This window comes from Melitaea cinxia, chromosome 1 (genome assembly GCF_905220565.1).
Source record: "Melitaea cinxia chromosome 1, ilMelCinx1.1, whole genome shotgun sequence".
Lineage (NCBI taxonomy): Eukaryota > Metazoa > Arthropoda > Insecta > Lepidoptera > Nymphalidae > Melitaea > Melitaea cinxia.
The window spans coordinates 8,809,309-8,836,158 of NC_059394.1; the positions used below are offsets into that span (position 1 = coordinate 8,809,309).

General features: G+C 31.9%; 1 protein-coding gene across 1 annotated transcript in view; it reads left to right on the forward strand.

Annotated features, from left to right (window-relative positions):
- LOC123669290 (lachesin-like) overlaps positions 1-26,850 on the forward strand; it is a 64,853-nt gene that overhangs the window by 8,427 nt on the left and 29,576 nt on the right. Inside the window, exon 2 of the mRNA XM_045602903.1 lies at positions 24,325-24,458. Within this exon, the coding sequence (XP_045458859.1) occupies positions 24,325-24,458 (134 nt within the window). The remainder of the gene's footprint in view (positions 1-24,324; positions 24,459-26,850) is intronic.

Sequence of the window (26,850 nt, forward strand, 5' to 3'; positions counted from 1 at the left end):
GTATCCATCCTCGGAGAACTTCGTATTAAAGACAGACTATCAGCAACTCGATGGAGAGGACTGGTAGTTCAGGGCCAGGTGGAAGGCAAAAGAGTACGCGGGCGATCGCCAACCCGCTTGATAGACGTTATCACAAGGGCTACTGAGTCGACTATGATCCAGTGTACTCGCGACGCTTCTAACAGATAAAAATGGAAGCACATCGCCACGAGAGCTACCCTCGGAAATGTTATCGACCCATCGATCACCCCACCATGTACCTCATCAGCGCAACTACAATCACTCTGACAAGAGTGTATGACTAAGACTACCACTAACTTTATATTTCCTCCCTTTTTTTCTTCTTTATCTGAATTTTACTAATACCCGGTTTTGCACATCTACAAACCTCTGCTCTTGTACGTCCTAAGGTTGACTGGAATAGAATGCTTTTAGCATTAAGCCCGCCTTTTGTACAATTCTTTAATGTATTGTCCAATAAAGTATTAATAAATAATAAATAAATAAGAAGAAGAGGGTTGACCTGGTTCTAAATTTTTAGGGCGATTTTTTTTTTCTTATCCACTTTAAGTAAAGCCTATAATATATGATCTACAAAAATAATACGGAGTATGGTTAAGATGTAGTTCTTGATGTCTCATAATAAAATATTTTTTGTAAGTCTGTTGCTTTAATGCTCTATTCCCTCTAAAGTTTCCCTATAATGTTGGAGGTCTATTTCAGGCTTTCCCCTCGAGCTATAAGCTATTTCATAGAGAAATGATGGTTAGTAAGACAATAAGATTTATGTTAGTGAGAGCTGTTTTCAAGCAATTTTCTTCATAAAGACAACAAAATTGCATTTGGGAGAAAACGCGATTTTATTAACTTTCATTTTAGATACTAAAATATTTTAATAGCAATCGCAAGTATGGTGTAAATTAATTATTATATAGAAATCATACCATAAATATGATTTTTTGATGCGCAATGTGTTAATAATTTAATATTGTGTCTTTTTTTATTATATTTTTGTTGTTCTGTTTACTTGTTGAAAACAGACCGTTTGATTCAGATATAAGAACGCAATCACTGATTATATTATAAAGATCATATATTTACTTAAGAAAAAACGAAAAACACATTCCACACCACCGTTCCGCTACCACCTTGGAACTTAAAAAGCCGACCGATGGCGGGATAACCATCCAACTGCTGGCTTTGTAACACACGCGCCGAAGACGGGCAGCAGCGTCTTTGGTGCGACAAAGCCAGTACTGCGCTCACAAACCCGCCTGCCCAGCGTGGTGACTATGGCCAAAACACATGAGTTCACGTTGTTTTTGGCGTAAACTTGTGGAGGTCTTTGTCCAGCAGTGGACTGTGTAGGCTGTAATGATGATGATGATGATGATGACATTCCGCATTTTTATCGCTGTACGATGGAGTTTTAAAGTACACCGAACACCGAAGTACGTACATACCATTTTCTTATGATAATGAAAGAACAAAAATCTACGTTTAAACTTCTAGTTTCAAAAATTACAGAATTTTCAAACGATGATTGTTTGTCTGATTTTCTTGCTTTAAACTTCTCTACTTTCTATGGTAGAAAGTTAAATCCTCATTCATTTAAATCTAAAATAACTTCATCATATAATTTTCATTCAACAATTAAGGTCAGAATATTCTAAGGAAATTATATAAAATTGAAGTGTATAACGTGTTGTTATATAATTATGAGTAAAAATTAATATACAAAATACAAATGAAAGACTGTATAGACCAAATAAGTTACTAAATTTATGTCCTTACAATCCTTAAAAGGTGGCCTTACGAGATTGTATTCTCTTTCGATGCACCAAGTCAATAATCGTGGCCAGTAGCCCTCTACGACGTCTGGACGACCTTTTAACTTCTTTTAACAGTGATTATCCCAACGAAACATTAATTCTTGTTATGCGCCTAACAGAAATAGTATTCGATTTTCATTTACTACTTTTATAGATAAAATAAATTGAAATAATACATTTGTTTCGGTTTTTTTTTTTTGTGAAATATTATAGACTTCGATTATAAAACATGACTAATATGAATCGAAACCAATAAACATCATGTATATACTGGTTAAACCGAGAGTATCACTTCCTTTGTTTATTTAATTGTAAAACTTTTCTAATTTCAAATAATAAATTCTATTTTATTAATTTCCACAACTCATAAAATATCTCTATATTTATATTACTATTTAATACAATATCTAAATACAATAATCCTATCAAAATTCTGAGTGAAACGTGAAAGTTTGTTTCTAATAAACATGGCACATCCGAGCGGGTGTCGCAAAGAAGATAAAACCCTAGGGTGGTCGACAAGTGACGACGGTCACGTTTTTAATTACCTCCGCTCTATCCGTAACGTGTCACTGATGATTTTGACTGTACGTGGACTAGACTTACATATATAGATCATATATCTGTATAAATAGTGTTAACGCTAAAGCCTCTGATTGTGGACGACAAATATGTTGTATATGCAATTATACTGTTGTTTACTATATTTTCACATTTTAAAAGCTGTTTAAAGATATTATTTGTTCATCTTTTACTTTTGTTTTTTGTTTTTTAGTTTAATTTTTTTTTTTCGCTTATAACAAAAAATTATCAACTATAATAAATCGTTGTACGTTAATTTATTTGTAATTTACATACGCAGATCTTTTTATCTCATTCCTGTGACGTATTCTGCCCTATTTAAGGTTATATATAATAACCTATATATAGCTTATGCTTACTATTCATCTTCATGTCATCATGTCACAAATGTAAGTTTCTTGAATTTTACAAACACCTTTTAGGAAATCTAGTTTAAAAAATATGACTCTATTAATATTGTTTAAAGAACGTAGTAAGCGATACAGATATCACGTGAATAAAGCCGCAAAAAACTAACCTTTAATACACTTATCCGCTCCATCGGTTTATGGCGTTAATAAACTGCGAATTGTGACAACTGGTTTTATGTTAAACGGTTACAGGATTGACAAACGTAAGCGGGTTTTAGAGAATAAATGTTACAGAAAAGCAAGCATTGCAGAAGTGTTTTAGTATTCACTAATGAAATGAAAACTCGTGAATGTAACACATTTTTCTTTAGATGTATTAATTATGTTATTTTTTGTTTTTTTTTTTCTTTTTTTTTTTTTTTTTTTTTGAAGTGAATCAGTATGGACTACATCGGCGTTTTGTTTCAACCGTTTTTGAAGTGAAACTTCTTTAGGTGCATGAGGGTAAAATTTTTACGGATGAAACGGCAACGTTTTTGTCGATGGCGCTGGAACGGAAATCTGAAGCTTTATAGTTGTATAAATATAAACGAAACTTAAAAATTAGTTTGCAAAAGAAGTTTCACTTCTGACATGTGTACATTGTGCGCACGCACTTTTTTTTTAATTTTTGGCCAATAAAATGCCGAAATAATACAATTTAGGCAAATTAATAAAACATAATAGCATAGAGAAAAACAATTTGAATTATTAGGAATTGGATATACGTAATTGTATAATACGTACGACAGTAGAAAATAACAATTATTTTTAGAGCTCAAAAAATATTTAAGTTTAAGCCCGAAAGTTTAGTTTTTAGGTAATTGTGTATTTCATTTGGGGTTTAAAAATCATTATTTATCAAAACCCTCAAATAATAGAAGCAAGCATGTGTGATTACTTACAAAGCGAAGTGAGCTCATAAATGTTTATTTAAGCTTTGTCTAAGTTGCCACCGCTATTTCACGCATCAAACTTTTCGTTGACGAAATTTATTCATGAAGTGATCCCTTGTAAATACATTTGGGAGTTTATTGTCGTAATGAATTTGATATGGCTTATGAAAACAGGCTTATCTTCACGTTTCGACAGTTAATTTATACTTTTATATATATATCACCTTATTCGTTATTATATTAACGAAAAAGGTGATCGATATATATTTTCACTATATTACTTTCTTAATTTATTATTTTTGTAAATAATGCAAAAAATTTGTCTTTTATATGGATACAGACCACAACTTTATAAAATTTGCGTAATCTGGTGCTTTGAATTAATAAGCTTTTTGGAAATTTAATTCTAGTTCTTATACACTTTTTTAATATATTTTAAATAAAAAGGAATATCTTCATCTAGTATCTTTATTTACCACGATAGTTTTATCATTATAGTTGTTGTAATTGCAGGTACTAAAAGACCCCAAGTCAGAGGCTATTAAACTTGATCTTAACACAAAATAGCTTTTCTAAATTGAATTCTTACCCATTTTGCGGCTTGTTCCAAAATTCAGATCTCAGCCTTTCCTTCTATGTGGTCGCATACCGTGATCAAATTGAAAATTCCACGGACTATCCTTAAAGACATGACTATGTACCCAATGCGAAGTTTATACGTATATTAAAATTCAATAACTCTTTCGCAACTGATCTAACCGAAATTCCTGAATCATATCCATTATCTTTTGTTAAATACCTTCTTAACTATATTAGTTTATACATATTGTTTTTAATATATTGTTAAGTTGGGAAAAGTTTCTTCGTATTTTATATAGAATTTCAAGGTAAGATTTTACAAAATTTTTTCACGTTAACTATAATATACGAGTATATGTATCTGAATTCTGTATTCTGAAGAGACCGAAACAGACGGAAGTCTGAGGATGCAAGATCGGCTTTATGGTGGGTGATTTAAAACTTCCCAGTCAAACTCTCTAAATTTTTTTGAGTGGCTAAAGACGTATGTGGTTGGGTGTTGTCGTGATGAAAGACCACACACTTTTTTGATCAATTCTGGCTGCGTATTCTTAATTTCTTGTTTAAATCTCATTAGCTGTTGACAGTAGAAATCTGAATCGATGGTTTTACCCGCGGTAAAAGCTCATAATAAATGATAGCCTTCCAATCCCACTATACATACACTCAGTATTACACACCTTACCTTATTACATGTCAACCCGTGTTTCGCGATAGTCTGTGCAGCTTGGCCGACCTTTGAATGCGATCTCTTTCGTACATTTTTATCGTAGGTGATCCATATTTCGTCACTAGTGATCAATCTCATCAAAACTGGTTCCCTATCATTACGTCTTAAGAGTCAAGTGCAAAAGAGTACGCGGTCCATTAGGTTGCTTTCAGTGAGTTTATGTGTCACCTATATATCGAGCTTTTTTGTACAGCCAGACTTTTTCGAATGAGTCAAAACTGTTTTATGGTCAATTTTCAGATTTTCAGCTTTATTGTAGCTACACAAATGTCGATCTAGCTGCACTTTTTCAAACATTTACACACATTTATCCATAACTGGGCGACCAGAGCTAAATACATCTTTCACGTCATAATTTCCTGGCTGAAAACGCTTAAACCAATTTTGTGCTACTTTTACTGACACTGCATAACCAGGTCTATAAACGTCATTAATTTGGTTTTAGCGGCTAGAGTCCCATTTTTCCTTTTTTAAAGAAAAACTTTAAAGCGTACCGAATTTGTTCGTTGGATTCACCCATTTTAGCGAACAAAAAAATGAAAAATAGCGGGAAACTGTTTTTTTTTCTTTTTCATATGATTTTTAAAATGTCACCTTTTCATCATCAGCCAGCTACACATAATTCAACCAAAAACACTTTATTGCGACTTTTTTACTATAAAATTCGAAAGGACTTTTTCTGTGATCTATTTTTAAACATGTCTAACGTGTAATAGATGACGTGTATATATTTAAGTAATCAAAAAAAAACTTTACTAAAACGTGTCTATTTCAGTCATTAAAAGCTTTATATCTAACTAGCAACTCGCCCCGGCTTCGCACGGTTGCAGAAACTATCAGTGTTTCTCAACTATATTATATAATACACAATGCATCAAAATCCGTTGCGTAGTTTTAAAGATCTAAGCATACATACAGCGGGAAGCGACTTTGTTTTATACTATACTAGCTGTGCCCGCGGCTTCGCCCGCGTTGAAATTAGTGTGTCACAAAGTTTTGCCAGCAAACTTCCAGTGAAACTCTCATCAAAATCGGCTTAGCCGTTCCGTAAACCTTCCTCTTGCCAATGGTGGAGTCCTCTCTACAATGTTGAAACCGCATGAAAATCCGTTCAGTAAATTTTGAGCGAATCGATCACATACACTTTTGGGGACTTATAATACACTAACTGTTGCCCGCGATTACGTCCTCGTGGTTATGAAGATATGTATTACTATTAAGATGTTTAACGCAAATTATTATTTTATTTCAGTCACTTGAAATGCTTATCAAACTGAGTAAATTTTTAAAAGGCACAGTTTAGTATAATTTAATAGGGGGTTAGGTTTAGCGATTAGACTTATTATTTACTTAGCGATGGAATATCGTAAAATCCGTTCTTAGCGGACTACGTCTGCTAACTATAATCTACATCCCTGCTAAACTTTATCTTTGTCCAACCTGGATGGATAGACCATCCAGCGGTTTTTGAGTTCTCGTGATGAGTGAGTCACTGACCTTTCTCTTTTATATATATAGATTACAATGCATTATTTGGACACCTCCTCACCATCTATAGAGCATATATTTTAAATTTCAAGTCTCTTACTTCAAAAACATAAGACTTTCATTCAAACTTCCGACCCCCGTTTTATCCCCTTAAGGGTCGATTTTCGTAAAATTAGTTCTTAGCGGATGTTAACACCCCATAAGGAACCTACCTGCCAAATTTCAAGTTTGTAGCTGTTATAGTTTCGGAGGTTTCGTGATGAGTGAGTCAACCTACCATCCACCGTTTTAACTCCAAAAGAGAGTTGATTTCTATAGATACATTATTTGGTCACCTTTCTACCATCTATAGAGCATACATTTTAAATTTAAAGTCTCTTACTTCAAAAACAAAGGACTTTCATACAAACTTCCAACCCCCGTTTTAGCCCTTTAAGGATCGAGTTTCATAAAATCAACTCTTAGCGAGTATTTACGCCCTATAAGGAACCTACTTGCCAAATTTCAAGTTTGTAGCTGTTATAGTTTCGAAGATTTTGTAATGAGGGAGTCAACCTACCATTCCCCGTTTTAACCCCAAAAAGGAGTTGATTTCTAAAGATACATTATTTGGACACCTTCTCACTATCTAAAGAAAGTACATTTTAAATTTCAAGTCTCTTACGTCAAAAACATAGGACTTTCATACAAACTTCCAACCCCCGTTTAGCCCTTTAAGGATCGAGTTTCATAAAATCAACTCTTAGCGAATATTTACGCCCTATAAGGAACCTACTTGCCAAATTTCAAGTTTGTAGCTGTTATAGTTTCGAAGATTTTGTAATGAGGGAGTCAACCTACCATTCCCCGTTTTTACCCCAAAAAGGAGTTGATTTCTAAAGATACATTATTTGGACACCTTCTCACTATCTAAAGAAAGTACATTTTAAATTTCAAGTCTCTTACTTCAAAAACATAGGACTTTCATACAAACTTCCAACCCCCGTTTTACCCCCTTAGGGGTCGAATTTCGTAAAACTCATTCTTAGCGAATGTTTACGCCCTAAAAGAAGCCTATCTGCCAAATTTCAAGTTTGTAGGTGTTATAGTTTCGGAGATTTCGTGATGAGCGAGTAAAGCTACCATCCCCCGTTTTAACCCCAAAAGGGAGTTGATTTCTAAAGACACATTATTTGGACATCTTCTCATCATCTATAAGGCATACATTTTAAATTTGAAGTCTCTTACTTCAAAAACATGGGACTTTCACACGAACTTCCAACCCCCGTTTTACCCCCTTAGGGGTCGAGTTTCGTAAAATCCGTTCTTATCGAATGCCTACAACCTATAAGGAGCCTACCTGCTAAATTTCAAGTTTTTAGCTATTATAGTTTCGTAGATTTCGCGATGAGTGAGTCAGCGTACCATCCCCCGTTTTAACCCTAAAAGTGGGTTGATTTCTAAAGATATGTTATTTGGACACCTTTTCACCATCTATAGAGCTTACATTTTAAACTTCAAGTCTCTAACTTCAAAAACATAGGACTTTCATACAAACTTCCACCCCCCGTTTTACCCCCTTAGGGGGCGAGTTTCGTAAAATCCGTTCTTAGCGGATGCTTACGTCTTATAAGGAACCTACTTGCCAAATTTCAAGTTTGTAGGTGTTATAGTTTCGGAGATTTCGTGATGAGTGAGTGACCTTTCGCTTTTATATATATTATAGATTATGATTTTAATTGAGATTGTCAATCAAGCTGTGTTTTCGTAAATCCCTAGACATCTTCCTCGATAGATTTTCTTTTTTATTAAATTTGTTAAGGTGGGTTTAAATAAATTTATTTCAATTATAAAATTTAAAGGCGGATTTACTTGTAATAATATATTTGTAGTGGCGAAATATTTCTGTATAGGCTTTTTTCTACATTTTAACATAATAAGTAGTGATTCTGTAAAAGCGACCAAATTTAAACCAGTGAGTATGTTCGATCGGTCCTTGGATACATGCATCACGGCGCTACACTACCAGTAAATCTGAATTTGTAAGCGGTTGCACTGCATACCAAAACCGTAATATTGCTTTATCATAGCACTCGTAATCAAGCTTAGGAGAAAATCACATAACACTAAAACTCCTGTTAAATAAGTAGTGATAATAGTGTATGACTTAAAAATTAATATTTTCTTTAATACAAACTTGCCATAAAACTTATCAACATACTATCGATTTTTTTATAAACTTACCCTTACTTAAGATCAAAATATTAATTTAATAATCTTACCTTTTATATGAATCCACCAACTTACACCCACATAGTTATGAGTAATTTTAACTCCTATTATACAAAACCGTTTAAAACTTTTAATATGTTAAAAGAGATTTATTCACGGAGAACATGTCCTATCAAAATATCTCGGGCCACACGTTATGTCGGCACATTCTTCTCCTAAATTGAAATTCTCGAACGCTCTGCCTTCGTAAACGGGACAGGGTCATGAGCCAAAAGATAAATAGAATGTTCGATTACTACAATCAAATATTATATTTTAATTCAACATTATATCATATTTTAAAAAAAACATATTTAAAATTTTAATTAAATTAGTGTTTAATTATCATCTATCTTTATTTTTACAATTTTAAATCTCATATATTATCAAATTTTACCTGACAGTGTTTTTTTATGTAAAAATTTTCTTCTCCGAGTGCATTGTTAATTTTTAATATACAATAAGAAACGAACATAATAACAAACCTTTAATTCTTATTATATGAATATAATGATGTACGGTTATAAATACTTCTCTGTGTTACGGATTTTATTTATGTTTGAAATCAATTGAATATGTTCATTTTGGTCCTTTGACATCTGTTGTGGTTCTATATTCTGAAATTTCTGATGCACTTTATATCATGTCATATATCTACGTTACGTGTATAAATGTACAACAACGTGTCGCAATATTCAACGATAAGCCGAGCGGCAAAAAAAAGATCATAAGAGGAGTTTACTTAATTCGACCATATATTTTTTTATGTGTGTTCGGGGATAACTCCGTCGTTTATGAACCGATTTTGATAATTCTTTTTTTTTTTTGTTGGAAAGGAGATATCCCTATTTTGGTACCATGATAAGGAAACCAGGATCTGATGATGGGATCCCAGAGAAATCGAAGTAAAATTCTCGAAAATCCGCATAACTCTTTACTGGGTGTACCGATTTTAAAGATTTTTAATTTAATCGAAAGCCGATGCTTATCATGTGGTCACATTTAAACTTCATCGAGGTCTGATTACAACTTTTGGAGTAATCTTTGATAATAAGTATTTACTTGACTATTTTTTTCGTCTACCTACGTTGTATTACTTGTCGATATAATTGAAGTCGGTTTTTCTTCATTTGCCTGCAAACACAATTATTTCTAACTTAAAAATTATGATTTTTTTCCAAGTAGTCATGGGTAAGTCCGGTGCTTTATCGTTAAATTTTGGAATACGTTGTATATATCTATATATAACGGCTGTTATTAAACTTACTACTACTACTTTTTACTAGTGTTTTCTTATCACGTAACTGAGGTAGGGCACAGTAGGAAATTTCCTGCTCAAAATATTGAGCAGTCCGACTGGGATAGTACCTCGACCTTACAGAAGATCACAGCTAAATAACACTGTTTTCAAGCAGTGTTGTGTTCCTATTGGTGAGTAAGGTGGCCAGAGCTCCTCGGGGGAACTGGGGATGGGGTTAGTGGCAGACGTCTATAAGCTACGATAATCGCTTAGCATCAGGTGAGCCAAAAAAAAAAACGTCGACTAAAATAGTATGTCAAATGTCAATTACTTACATAATATATCAAATTCCATTCAGGCATCTTGAAAATTTCTAAGAATAACATAACCTCCTTGTTCGGTATCTTTTTTTTTTTGTTTAATTTATGAGACGTTGATAATACGAATTTCTCTGGTAATTTAAATTTTATTGTCGTATTACCGTATGTGTTGTATTAAACACTGCGCTTAAGAACTTGGTTAATTAACTTAGTTAAATTGCGTTATGACTCTATTTATTTATTGAACATTTTGTTATAATATGTATATATATATATATATATATATATATATATATTACGCAACGCTTCATTATATAAAGGGTGACCTCTAGAAGAGATTTGAGAGTTATTCAATTAAATGGATTCAAAGGAGTTTCTTAGAAATTTACATTGATTTAGCTTAGACATACATAAAATTGTTTTACAGTATACATTATTTCATAGGAACTACCAAATTTAAACTTCAACATACATTGGACTTAGAAATACGATATTTTATACGAATTTCATTAAATATATTAAATTATTGAGAATTTTAATCCTCTAAATTATTATGTAGATATTTTATGTAAATTGAAATATCTAATGTTATTCAGTTATTCAAAGAACTTATATATGAATGCTTCGACATACCCACAAGACCAACAAAAGAATAAGGGAATAAACTAAAACTCTATTCAGAGTTGTTGAAATCGATAGCACTATCGAAACGCTCCTGCACTAGTCAAAGGCCGGCCGCTTCAAAAGCCTTACTACAAAACAACCCTTACGTACTCAGATTAATACTGAGCGTAGGAGTCCTATGAAGAATTCTTATGTAGAATTTATCCTATGTTTGTAGTTTGGTTGAAGGACAATAGAGAATTCTAGATGTGCACATAAAAATCGTGTTAATGGAAACAGATGCATTCGTAAGCATTAAGAAAGTCATTTTAATGGAAATAAAAGGAAAATGCAATGGATAAAATGAATATCTTTAACAAACTTCAAGAAGAAAGCTACGTCACTAATATTGTTAATTTTACCTTGTAAGGCACAACAAAACGAAAATTTATATGAGTTAAATAGGCTTCAAATGTACTATTTATCGATCTTTATAACCATAATTAAAACAGAGGAGGTGACTACCACCTCTTACAACTTTCTTTCAAATTTAGAAATAATTCCGTAGTAGGTAATGAACTCTTCTTTCTCGTTCAATACAAAATATTTGTTTTTAACGTCATTGTATTAAAACTGGTGCAGAAGGTCTTAGGGAAAATTTACGTATTTCCATTTTGGAAATGGCTTCTTTATATTATTACTATGTTACTAAAATTTAAGACGTATTAGTTTCTTAAAAGTCTAATAACTGTAAATGTTTTATAACACGATAGAACTATAAGCTAACATGTATTGTAACTTAATAATTAAGTTTTTTTTTTTTTTTTTTGTTAAACAATTACTCAGCGTAGTCATGCATTATATTTCCGCTCATTAGTTGTATATTTATTTAATTTACAACGGCTGGAAGCCGACGATAAGCTAAGGGGCGTGCGCGCCTTAGACTCCGTCGACTGAATAACAATGCATACGGGTAGCTAAAACGTTGCCCTTATTTAAGAAAATTATTCATAGTGCTCTACAAGGGACTGTGTTCTTTTTCTTTAGTCGCAACATTTTATATATCTCAAGCAACTCGACCCACCACACTTTGACGCACGCTTGACGCGTAACGAAATTACGCTAAAGGAATTTACTTAGAAGAAAAGTCGCTTCTATCCTAACGGAAATAAAATTCAGAAGAGAAACTTAAGCTGTAGAGTTACAAATTTAATTTTCTTTCTAATTGAGCGCTCTCTTTATAGGTAAAGTAGCTAGTATTAGAATACTATTTTATCTTTATTTAAAAACTGAGAATAGATTTTCGTTTATAGTACTTACTACTTTATGCAAGCAATTTAAGCCCTACAACTTAAATACATAAGATTAATTACACAATTCAGTCGATGCTCTCAAAATAGAATGACAAAATCGATGTCGAACCAAGCCAACGTGCAGTTGAATCAAATAGATTTATGTGAACCTTTACACGCGTACAACATGTTGTAAGTTGACCCCCGTCAGAAGCGTAAAGTGCTTCGATAACCGGCGAAACCGCGGCCTATTGCTTTTTGATAGCATCACTTTCGAAACTCGCCATCTGGTGGCCATTAGGTCCGGGATCGGGATATTGAAAAAGTGATATGCTCGATACGTTACTTAGGCTACCCTCACATTACGTTTAGGTAATTTTTAAATCAAAAAAATAAACTGAATTTCATACATGTCAATCAGATTTTCGAATCACTATTACTTTAAAAATTGATTTTAACTAACTTAATAAATTTAGATTTTATCATACCAGTTTTTACTATATTAGCTTTTAAGAATAATTTTGTGTTACAATTATAAATTCCACAGATCATAAATCAACGAACCACGACGTCAAAAATAACGAACTTAAAAAGATAATTTTGCTAACAATTATTATTTGATTAAATGTAAAAATTTAGGCGGATAAAAAAGTGAATTAACGAAAAATATAAAATTAAATTAACTCATATAAACAATGCATTTATTTTACTTATTTGAGCTCAGTATTTCGACAAGAGTAAAGAAAACGGAAGGCAAACAAAATTATTTCACCTTTTAATTGGTATTCAGTTTATCCGTAGCGCGGTTCTTTTATTTATCTTACACAAGTAATTCGTTTTCTCCCGAGAATAGTTTCAACACGTGCCTTGTCTAGACCAATTGACTGTAATGGACTTTCTCGGCTTTTTCGATTTATTTACGAAGGGAAGTTGGTTTATTATAATTGTTCTTGTATTGGATTATTGATTTAGGTGACGTCTTATCAACAAACAATTACAGAGAAATTACTAGCTCGGTATCCAAACAACATACTTATGTTTGTATTAGTAACCTAAATTAATTAAGTGAATTTTATATCTATATATTATATTGACAAAAAGCTAGTATACATATTTTAAACAATGTATTTATAAAATATAATACATACATAATAATAAAGTATTATTTAATCAAAAGTAGATCAAATCCATTATAGCGTTGAAAATTTAAAGCGAAATAAATCCATGATCCGTCTTTCAATCGAATCTGTCCACATTTCAAAACTGAGAAGACTGCGCCCTCAGCAGTTAAGTCGCTCGAAATATTTAATGAACAGTGCTAGTTCCGCGGCAGAAATGACACTTAATCGGCTTAACTTTGCCTCAAAACTTACCCCAACGACCCCTTTTCTCCTCGCCTTTCGTCCTCTAGCCCCCGTAGACAATATGCTGCATCAAAGAAGTTGGAGAATGTGCAATTATGAGATTGTTTTAATTTAGAAACAATGTTCTTGAAGAATTTCCCTTCGACTGCGTTGAGCAAACCAGAACCAAAATTCTTGGTTTTGTATAACATTGTTTTAGGTTTATTGCCTGCCTTCTGATCTTACAATTTATTTTTGCGCGGCGCTCACCCGCGGGAGTCTTTAACACGATCATGTTTGCAAACTCGAATGCGGTTTGCTTTTTCAGTAAATAATAAAAGTTTGGTGTTTTTAGTGTTTATGTATTCTGTAAACGAATATTCAGGATAACTTCGTTTATATTTTTATATTATTAAAAAATATCAATCTATAAAATCGCAGCTAAAAATAAATTACTTCTCTTGTTTTTTAGTACAAAACTTACATTTAATTTTTAAACACTATGTCGTTAATTATCTTCTGATCTCAATTATTTAGTAGCAATCACTGTAATTCAAAATTTGTCCTACACTCTGTTCATTATATAGTCTACAGTTAAAGTGTCTTTACAATAGGCGATAAATAAACTTTCCCTCGAGCCTCTCAAAGTGGACTTCACAACAATAACTAGACTACGACATCTCTTATACTTCGGTTTCCTAAATAAAGTTTCGGCGAACATTTAACTAGTTGTGGCAAACAAATCCAAGTGTGACTCTAGTGGCACGAACTGCAGCCTTGCCCTCCTTCAAACAGCGTAACGACTTCAAAAACTTTTTATAAATTCTTATTGTTTGAAAGTTGGCTTTTTTAACATATAATTTATATTATATATATACCGTACACACACACACATATATACGGTAAAAAATTTAAAAATTTCCTTTTCTAGTGCACTATTAATCTGTAATACACAATAACAAACCTTTAATTCTCATTATATTAATATACCGATGTACGGTTATAAATGCTTCTCTGTGCTACGTATATCATTTATGTTTGAAATTACTTGAATATTTTGATTTTGGTCATTTTACATCTGTTGTGGTTCTATAACGCTACATTTCTGATGTACTTTATATTACGCTAACATAGCAAATTAGCTGATCATATATATTTATTTATTTTTTGTATTTTGTTCTCCTTATTTTTACGTTAAAATTTTTCTTATTTTTAATGGAATAATTTTTTTACGTATACCGTCTTTTCTTTATGAATTTCAGTCTTTTTCACCTATCGCAGCGCATGTGACACTATTTTTTTCTATATTCTCAGTAGTAACGCCGCTCTAGCTTGCGGGTTCTTCCCGCTCACTATGGATATTTGTATTTGTCCAAACATAATCTTTCGAATAAATATATCTTTCCGATTTGAATGTATGTCCTTGTGGGTCTGCCTAATGTGCCTCGGAGAGTACGTTAAGCTGTTAGTCCCGTTTGTTATCATATACACCTGATATAGCGATCGTTGCTCATGGTAAGAAATATATCCGCCAACCCGCAATGGAGCAGCGTGGCGGATTAAGCTGCGCTCCTTCTCTTACATGGGGAGCGAGGGATATTAAAGGCTGAATAAAAATAATAATAATAATAATTGTCCATTATTATGACTACATTGTTCATCTTACATCAAATTTAATATAAGCATTATTTCATCTATTTTAAGTACATTCAGGTTTATATCGAAACTTACAAAATAAACAGGATTTTAAATTTAACTCTTTATACGAAATCTGCGTTAAGTTTAAGTCTTCGTAAAATATTTTCTGTAATAAACCGTTTTCCTAGTCGTAACTCCATGACGTACAGCGGGCCATCGTTTACTAGGAACAACAATAGAGGATAATTCACTGTGCTCCCCGTCGCGAGACTGAACGGAATCACTGAACCAAATTGCAAATGAAACAGTAGTCATTCGCGTATCGGATCTTTAAGTCTGCATTGAGTTTTTATGTTTTTATTTTAAATTTATAATCGTCCTGTCGTTTCATCAACATTTTTTCGAGTTTACGTACGCCTTAATCAAAATTAAAACCCTTTGAGTTCACAAATGTACAAACCAAGTACTCTGGACCGACGTGGTTGAAATTTGCTACGTAAACGAGTTTGATGATATTTTTAAAGAAATTACAGATAAAAAAAAAATTTGAAAACTGCGCGAGTATGAGTGGAAATTGTTTTGAAATGTTCCATAACACCGTATAAGATAAAAAGGAAAACTATATATTTTTAACCGACTTCAAAAAAGGAGGAGTTTACTCAATTCGACCGTATATATATATATATTTTTTTTATGTATGTTCGGGGATAACTCCGTCGTTTATGAACCGATTTTGATCTTTTTTTTTTTTTTTTGTTGGAAAGGAGATATCCCTAGTTTAGTACCATGATAAGGAAACCAGGATCCGATAATGGGATCCAAGAGAAATCGAGGGAAACTCTCAAAAATCCGCATAAGTTTTTACTAAGTGTACCGATTTTAATGATTTTTAATTTAATCGATAGACGATGTTTATCATGTGGTCACATTAAAATTTCATTAAGATCTAATTAGTATTACTTTTGGAGTAATCTTTGATAATGCGTATTTACTTGACTAGTTTTTCGTCTACCTACGTTGTATTACTTGTCGATATAATTAAAGTCGGTTTTTCTTCGTTTGCCTGCAAACACAATTATTATTCAATTGAACGATATTGAACATAAGAGGTGAATGGAAAATTTATTTATTTTATTCGTTAATGCTAATTACGAATTTAAGAATATCGCTTCAGCCTGTATCCCAGCCAATATACCACTCCTCTACTCTTTCCCCATGTAGGAGAAGGATTAAAGCTTAATCCACCACGCTGCTCCAATGCGGGTTGGCGGATATATTCTCTACTATGAGTAACGAAAGTATTAGCACCTATCTCTTCTATGCCTTTAAAACTTTCCTTCAGTTTCTCTACATACTCGTCTTTCTTTTCCTTTTCTTGTAGGTTTTCCACTTTCATTCTGTCCAAAACACTCGTAGGCTCGGCTCTTCGATGTCGCCACCGTTTAAAGAGGCCACGCACTCGGGCTACGACCAGGAAGTGGTCTGTGTCGAGGCCTACACTGCGGCATGCCCGAGTGTCTAGCACTTTCTTCCTCAGTCTTTCATTCACTATTACAAAATCAATCATACTTCTAGACTCACCCTCATCTCTTGTATACAAATGGATCTTTTTGTGGTCAAACATTGTGTTGGCCACGCAAAGATTCCATTCCAAGCATATTTCAAGCAGGCTTCTCCCACTGTCATTCACTCTCTCGTCCCCAAACGTACCCAGAACTCTTTCATACCCATCACACTTCACTCCAACCCATCCATTAAAGTCCCCTAACATCACGATCCGTTCATCACGATTATTAAATTATCTGATTTTTGTAGCAAAAATAACAAAACAAGCTGACGGTGTATCTACTATATTCTGACTATGTAATGGTTTTGGCAATTCATTACGTCTGTTTATTTTATTTTATTTTTTACAAAGAATTTATATTTTGTTAAATACACCAATTATATATTGTATATAAAGAGACAAGCCCTGAAGAGGTTTAAGTAACCTCGAACACAAAGAGACGTAAGCATTTGTCTGCCATAAATTTTAAAAGACTAGGGCTGATTATAACATTTACCTGCTTATGACATATTTTCAAAATATCAATTTGGTAAACTTAACATTTTTAATATAAATTCTGCATAACTAATTTAAATTTTGCCTAGAACGCATATTTGAAAGAAAGGCTGCAGAAGTATTAAACAATTCAAATCCATGCAGCGATGCATAAGATATGATACAACTAATTATACAAAATTCACAGTTTAAAACGAAAACCCAGGAATTAGCTTAACATTATAATTAGGAACCGTGATCTTTGTTATATACGAGCTAGAAATGTAAGATTTTATTCAAATAATCACAATCTAATACTATTAGATGACCAATTCTTATATATATAATCTGAATCTCGTAAACGGCTCCAACGATTTTCATGATATTTGGTAGGCAGGAGATTTCGGGAGCGATAAATCGATATAGCTAGGATTCAATTTTAAAAAAATGTCGTTTTATCCCTGTTTTTGGGCAATGAAAAAATGGCTACAATATCGTTAGAATACAAAGGTAAATTTCGCAATTGTCTATAAAGTTGTAATAGCTCAGGTGAGAAATAGGGATCGATCGAGAAGACCACGGGTCAAATCCCCGTGTCTCCATATCGATTATTTTTTATCCTTTTTTCTAATTGCACTCATGATTTTTTATTTAAATAACCATTTATTATTATTTTATTTTTTTATTATATCGGTAAAATCGGAAAATATTATTCATATTTTATCAATATGTTATTCGTATTTAAATATGACTTCCAAAAAACACGATTAACTAAAAATTAATTTTTAGGTACTGTTATTTTAAATATGTAATTTTGAAGCGAAGAGTAGGTTAAAACAACTGGTTTTCTTTTTTTTTACATTCTAATTTGACCACAAAAAATGACCCGGATATTTAAAATGTATCTGTTTATATTACGCATCCGTGTGTGAACTTCGGAATTTTTTATGCGCACCAAATTTCAAGTTAATTGATTCAGCTGATTCTGATTACATTTAATATGTCCATCTCTTCCTGACCCTTTATGCCTGTTTTTTCCTTTGATTTCTCCGATTTGGAGATGTTGAATTGATTTTAAATTAGCATGGTTATTTTAATTGCTAAAATTATTAAAAAACGGGATATTTAACATGTTTTTATTTTTATTTTGCGGGGTTCGATATTTCGACATTAGTTACGAATGTCTTGTTCTCGTGTGCAATGTTGAATTGATTTTTAATTTCCTCAGGTGTCGTAAAAAATTTGACGTCTGTAAAACATATTATCTACACATATCATACTAGCGACCCGCCACGGCATCGCACGGTTGCAAAAATTATCAGTGTACCTCTACTATATTATGCATGTATTATAAATATAAACCTTCTTCTAGAATTACTCTATTTACTAAAGAAAACCGCATCAAAATCCGTTGCGTAGTTTTAAAGATCTAAGCATACAGACAGCAGAAAGTGACTTTGTTTTTCACTATGCAATAACGATTAGCTTTTTTGAATAAATATTACTTAATTTAAATTTTAAAATAAACCCTCAAATTATATTAATAAACGTCTTGCCTGAGAAAATATTGATTTCATGAAATCATAGAAACTTTTCAAACGTAAAAAAGTTTTGTATTTCCATGATCGTCGGACAGAAACGCGACAGGTACACGAGCTCGATAAATATTGCACTAGTATTTTTTACTTCCACAATAAAATGTACTGTATTGAAAAGTTATAATTTCAACCAAAACATTACAATTTTGTTCTAAAACTGAAATATAACACTTAGATCCGCTGTTTACAAAAGCCGTCGTCAAAGCACAAGTATCCGGAATGATTTCGTTCGATAGAAACGTGTGTAGGAAACGAAAAGCAACACTTGCAATAGGTAACGATCCGACCCAGACTTATTTTTAGCTTCTATTTCTACTCAATATACTCATGCGATTTTACTATTCTCACGTGACAAACTAAATTTTAAGGCAATGTTTGATATTCTATTAAATTTATACTAAAAACGAATAAAAATTCTCACCATAAAACAATTTTATGATAACTACTAAGATTTAAAATCTTTCACTAAAGACTTACATATTTTAATGAATATCACTTGATATAAAAAAAAAAAACCAAAATAAGTGATCTCGTCCAGACTATTTGGTGGATGGTTAAATTGAGTTAGGGTTCCGATGAATATTGACCAATGTTTAATAACAAGTTACATGCATCTAAATTGTTTATCGTAATTCTAATATTTCTTGCCTCTTGTATTAGCTATAATAATATTTATTACATTAAAATTAAAAACACGTATCCGTTACGGTTCCAAAAAAACTGCACTATGACATAAAAATGATCGGCATATAGACCTTTTCATCATGGATCTCTAAAAACTTTGGAATGAAATGAAATTGAACCAGTTTGGAAAAATTCTATTTTGGATAAAGGAAAAAAAATAACTAATAACACAAAAACTAATTGAAGGAAACAATATTCATAAGGGCCAAATTACAATTGATCCGGCGACAATATAGAATAGGCTTACATAGTTGTGTGCTGGCATTTGAACATGGCGACATTTGCACTGAGGCCGCAATTGACCCATTTTGTCTCACCACGTGCTTTTAACGCCAATGTATTAAGTTTTATTTTTAAGTTATCTTTTATAACTAAATTAAAATACAAAACAGAATAAGTTTTTTTTATTATTATTTATTTATTCATTTAACGAAACAATAGTACAATAAATGTATAACAATAAAAGTCAAACATTTAAATCACTGTTACAAACACTTTATGAGGCTAACAATCACCTATCAAAGTTTACAAAATGTTTACTATTACTCGTAACAACATAAAATACTAAATATGACGAGATAAATGCACATATGTTTTACTGTGATCTATTAATAGTAGTATCACTTTTGACAAGAAGGTAGATTTAAAATAAAAAGAAAATATCAAACAGGCAACTGCATAATATTAAGCGAACTTATCGACCAGTATGATTTACGCGATGCGAGCTACCTCGCCGCCCGCTCCCTCTTACTGTACAGACACTTGCGGGGATGTCGATACGGCGTTTGAGGCTCGCTCAATTGGTCATGCGCGTGCTCATAGCAACTACTGCTATTGGATGGCGGAAACAATAGGTAGTGATGAGGCAAACGATACGTGCCGTATTTGTCGATATAAGGCAAATCTGATATTTTTGTTTTACATATATTTGAAATTAATGGATTCTTATGATTCTGAATTTTATTGTAAAATTTGTGAGTAATTTTGAGAATGAAGCTTAGAAGTAACGGAAAATTGATTTTGGAATGAAATTTTATTAGATTTGTTTTGTAAGGGGTATTAAATGAAATTTTTAAACATTTATTTTGAATGACTTGAAGTATTTGGTGGTTACTTATACATGTACTACTCCAAACTGGACAAGCATAGGTTAAGCAAGGCCTAATTAGGGTGCTGTAAATTTTAAGTTTGGTTAGTGGAGAAAGAATACTATTTCTATTGAAAATTGGGCTTAAGCACTTAACTGCCTGAGCTCCTTTAATACGTAAAGTTGAAATATGTTTTGACCTGCAATTGACAGTGTCCTTTTAGGGACCTTTCGTTGCCGAGTAAATAAAATGGCTTCGGTTTTCGCCTCGTTTAACTTTAGCCTCCATTTGGAGAAATAGCTATGAAGCCGATCAATGGATAATTGCAAACGCCCAATAATTAAATCAATATCATTTGAAGATGTGTATGAAGCTGTATCGTCGGCAAAGCACGCCAAGTTTGGCGTGCGCGTTTTTAGGTTGAATAGGTATATCGTTTAGGTAAAGGAGAAACAGGAAAGGTCCTAGGATAGATCCTTGAGGAACTCCGGCCGGAATAATTTGAGGAGAAGAAGCGCAATTACCAATACAGACAAAGAATGAACGATCCCTTAGGTACAACTTAATAATTTTTACTAAATTTAAAGAAATATTTAAGTTTATTAATTTATGTAACAATCCCTCATGCCAAACGCTATCGAAAGCTTTTTCAATATCGAGGAGAAACATACCCGTTGACTGCCCCAAGTTAAGATGATGGGATATGTGCTCGGAAACTCTGGCAAGTTGCTGTACAGTAGAATAAGCGGCACGGAAGCCAAATTGGTCATTTATAATTAAGTTATTGGATTCTCCTAAGAGTCTGTTGTAAATTATTTTCTCAAATAGCTTACCAAGAGATGGTAGCAAACTAATGGGACGGTAACTTGTCGGTAGTTTATGGTTTCGAAATAAGCAATCAAAATTTTTGATTGCTTATTTCGAAGTGCATTCTGTTTATTACTCGTAAACAAAAACACTACCATGTGTGTGTAACATTTCCTTAAGGGTATAAAAAATATTATAAAAACAAACACACACGCGGTACACGTTGGAATAACAATATTTTAATACACTTACAAATTGTGTAAATATAGTTTCCGGAAATACTACTAATATACCTACATTATATTTTTAAATTGTTAATACTAATAACAAAACTATACTATGTTACCTGATAGTAACATTCTTACCATTAAAGAAGTTTTGAATTTTGTTTCTATAATTTCTGAATACGCATCACGCTGAAACTGTTAAATGATTTATTATTAGGGACTTTTTATCCTGAGACTACGACTCATCTATTTCACATATGATACATTTTAAGCTGGTAATAGCTTTATGTCATAAGCAAGATTGAAATCGCAATCGCGGATGTGTGTCACTGACATTATTACTTAAAACTGAATATAGTTTTCCGTCATTGAAATGCAAGTTTCGCAGCGTTGATAATGCGCTTATGTAAGGTGTTCGCCTCCTTACTGCTTTCCTTCAAAAAGGAGGTTCAGTATGTGTAAGAGATCACGTTCATTCGTTCTTATGTGAAAAAAAGTTCCTGGTCCATTTTTAAATTTGACTTAGTTTAAATAGACGAGCTACTTTGATAGACTCGTTCTGCATGATACTTTTCGTTACCGAGTATTACGACTATAATTTAAAATGAAAAACACTACGAGAAAAATAATTTGTTTATATATGTGGTTATTTTGTTGAATGTGGCAGTTAGTATTAGTATTTCATTTTATCTAGGTTTTTTAAGGCTAAGAAAAATAGTGTTAAACGGTTATGCAAAGAAACCTGTCCAGAGTAGCATACATATTTAAGATGAATATTTTTTTTTAAGTTAAATCTATTATCGTCAACAAAGGGCAATGCAAGTCAGCGCAGCGTCCGAGTCAATGATGTAGAGCCAATCTTCCGCTAGATGTGTCTACAAATAATTCAGCCATCGCTATTCTATGAGCAAATAGATAGTCCTCACTTCCGACACATGTTTCCTCGGACACGACACAAGGCACTGGTCACGTAGAATATTGACGCCTCGAGCTATCCATTTGCCGAACAAAATACGGTATATCAGCCAAGAGATATCATTTTTAGGTTTTAAAAGAGCAATCTTCCGTTTGATTTTTGTTGCCATAGCATTTAATATTACATTTAAAAGACAAACAATTTTAACTTGCAATAAGATTTAGGATATATTCATTTTATAATTTTTTTTATTATATTTTATTTCGCAAAGTATGATAACAGGATATATTGACTGTTGAATAGTGACTTATTACCAGTTTGAGTTACTGTATCATTGATACCATTTCGTTTAATTTTAAACATACATTTGAGAGACATGCACTTTATGTTGTCACTGTTTTTAATGTTTTAGTCATAACTTAGCAGTAAAATAATTTATATACCGTTTACAATATGTAGTATAAAAATATACTACGTTCTGTACTAATTGTACGTAAGGTTATTTCATCGATTAATATATCTAATTACTGTCTCTTGTAAATATGTATATTTTAATAAGATAAAAATGCGGCATAATCATAGAGTACAAAGAAAAACCTTTTTTCTTCAAAGAAAAAATTGTATGTATATTTTTTATAAAAAGCCTTTAGAAAAATAATTACAAAATTTTTTCATATGCTAATAATATATATAAATTGAAAAATTTAAACATTATTTACTTTTGAATAACATACTTGTCATTAGAGCTTTTAAAAATTATCTTTGATCATATATATTTTTATCTCACAGTTAACCGTTCGTATAATTTAGCACGCAAATAGAAAATTCAAAACATTTAAATTTTTAGTTTGTTTTAAAATGAAATAGCGTGGTTGAAGTTATGTACATCTTACCTCATAAAGAAAAATATTTTAAAAACAAATTTAGCTTTAACTTATTAATGCAAACTTGGACTTGAACTCGCAACTGCCTGCTATTAATTTGCATGTCCTTCCACAGAGCTATCTCTATTAATATTAGGATCGTGGGAAAGTTTTTGTAGAAAACTACTTTCCTATTTCGTTAATTATGATATTGTTAAATTATAATATAATCATTAATATTCATGAATTATAACAGAAATCAAAATAAAATTATATAAATAACACAGTAGCAAAATGTTTTTTTAATATATAACTGTCTACAGCGGCCCTAGATTACTAGGGCCGCTGTAGACTGTAGCTGTGTTATTTATATAATTTTATTTTGATTTTTTACTCTTACTTACTTTTTACTCTTTACTCTTTATTGACATTTACATAAGACTAGTTTTTACCCGCAGCTTCGCTCACTTTAATTTTTTTAATAAAAATATCCTATGTTAGTTGTAATACATCCAAGAATATGTATACAAAGTTTTATGATGATTGGTTAAGTAGTTTTTGCGTGAAAGCGTAACAAACGAACTTACATTCAGATTATAATATAAGTAGGGATTTCATAGTGAAACGGGTTTTTAAAGTGACAAAGCAATAACAATAAATTAACAAATGGTCATTGCAATACAAAGCGATTGCGTTCAATTCGATTTACCTTAATGTGAAGTTAAACTGTTTAAAAAGCACATCCACAGTATTGGTCGATCAAAAGCAATGCTTTTTTGTAATAAATAAAAGTTCGTTACTTAATGTAAATACATTTAGTTTTAAATACAACTCTTTACTTTTTTGATTGGCATATTTATTTCTAATTATTATAATTATTGTATGTGTATCGTAAAATAACATCATCAATATTTCCAGCTCTAGGTCTGGAGCCGGACTTCCTGTACCCTCTGGAGAACGTGACGATAGCGCAGGGGAGGGACGCTACCTTTACGTGCGTGGTCAATAACCTGGGTGGTTATAGGGTGAGTGGCGACTCCGCCACCGCCAGGGTGTGTATCAAACCAACTCAATACAGCTAGATCCAATAGACGGCACCCTCACTCGGCACTTGATATTGAGGTCTATAATTGTACGCCTGGAAATCTCTTAACATGATTTATTCAGAAGCCAAATTGATTTTCAGCGGGGTCTCGATTGCATAGAATGAACGGAATAGTAATGAAGGTCTGAGGGCAATTTCTTAACAAGCCAATAAATCAAAGATTTCGTCGATACTTAACTTTTTGCTAAATTTTGTATGTCAGTTTTGTTACAAATGAACCGCTGCATTTGTAATTATGTCATAGTTTCTTACAATTAAAACTAAAATTTAATTTCTATTTGATTAAAAATAATAATATATTTAAATAGTTTACATCACTCAAATATATAATTGTATATATAAATAAAAATTTAGTTTTGTTTTTCAAGGGAAGAGACCTTTAATAAAAATAAAACAATAATAATTGAGAAATTTCGATTCAGGCATCTTAAATTATAGATCTCAACAGAATAGACTTCTGCACCCACTTCAACACTTCTTAGAACACAATCTTCAGTGCACCTCTGTAACTCACCTTATAGAAACTGTCTCTATCTAGCATAGAGTAACACAAGAAATAAATTTGCACAGTCTATAAGTATGTTCACTGTAGCATAGCTAGTATTACAATGCACCACTTGCACCACAATTACACATAGAAAGAAGACTCAAGAATATTAAAAAAAAATTTAACAGTACTCATTTGGTATAAAATTTATTCTTGAGTTTTAATATAAGTCTCTTTGGTATGTCAATAATACGCGAGCTACGCATGAATATTATAAAAGCACTATTATTGCCCTTTTCCTCATAAGTCTTATTTCCTACAAAATAAAACATTTTTAATAAAAAAAATTCTACTCTATGCTATTTTCATAATAAAAACAGTTAAAAACGAATCGTCAATTGAATTATTGAGAAATTTAGACAAAAATTAAGCTCAAATGAATTACGTTAAAAAATATAGTGTCATTGGAAAATCAGAATGAATAAATACTAAATGAAATGTCGCCAAAGCCATCAAACAAGTGGAAATGTAGTATGCATTTGGGTATCAATTAATTTGCAAAGCGAAACCGCTAATCCACTACGAGGCTTTTTCATTTAGGCAAGGAGACCTTGCAAAACAGTCACTTTACGAAATTAAAATAAAGCCAGGACAAACCCCCTTAGTCCCCGTTCAATCATTTCGAGAGGCAGTGCTCTCAACTGTCCCCACAGTTAATCTACAGTTGGTATCTTTTTGTCGAGTTATTCGAAAAAAATAAAGAACGTTCACAAAGGTAAAAAATAAAAATATGACAACTATTTTCGGTAATTATTATTATTTCATAAATAATTAATTAAGCGATAAGTATCTTCTTATAATATTAATGATTTTAAAAAATATGATGAATAGTTATAATAACTTTAATGATATTTCCTTTAGCCGACGAAAACAAAATTGATTAGATGAAATTCAACGAAGGCTGAAACTGCAAAATCCTACGATTTCTCTTCTCCGACACAATCATTTAGATCAATTCCCTGGTGACTCACAGTGACCGAATAGGTATCTCTCGCTAAGAACATCTCAGATTTCCGACAGAACTCTCTTGTAGATATCGATACATTCGTTTGCTCACTCATACTGACCGTATCCGTAATTACAATCATATAGTAATACAGGGGACTCTCTAGAGAGAACTTGTAATCAAACATTAATATTAGTATTGGGTATTTTCAGTTATTAAGGAAATGTTCTTGTACTAATATTAAGGGTTTTTATTTCAAATACAGATAAAAATAAGTTTTATAAGCTTGATAATACTAAGAAACCTAAAAAAAGTTTTTAAATATGCCTCTATAATATTAATACACATACAAATCAGTAAATGGTAGAAATAAAATTGAATAAATATAAAAAAGGTTTCATTTCATACAAAAACACACTTTTCATAACCAAATAAAAAACAAATTACATTACTTCGATATGCACCGCTGGTATGGAAGAGTTCTGAAACTGGTAAATACTGAAATTTTGATTTAATATATTTACGATTTATATATTTTGTTAAATTATTGATGCAATTCTCAAATTACTTTGCGTATATAATAAATTATTACAACATTTTTATATATTACCCAGACTTAATTTTTGTATATTTTAATGGGATATAAAGGAAAAACGCAACATAAATATTAAATTACGTTTTTATTTTAAATATTGATTTGAAAATTGCATTAAATTATTGTCTTCTTATCAACCTTTTGAAATTTAAGTGAAAGGCTGAAAAATGTTTTGAGTTTTCCTTAATCTTATACCTATATTTCTTTTTCCCTACGTGTTTTTTTTATGTTGGCACTATTGATAGATAGTT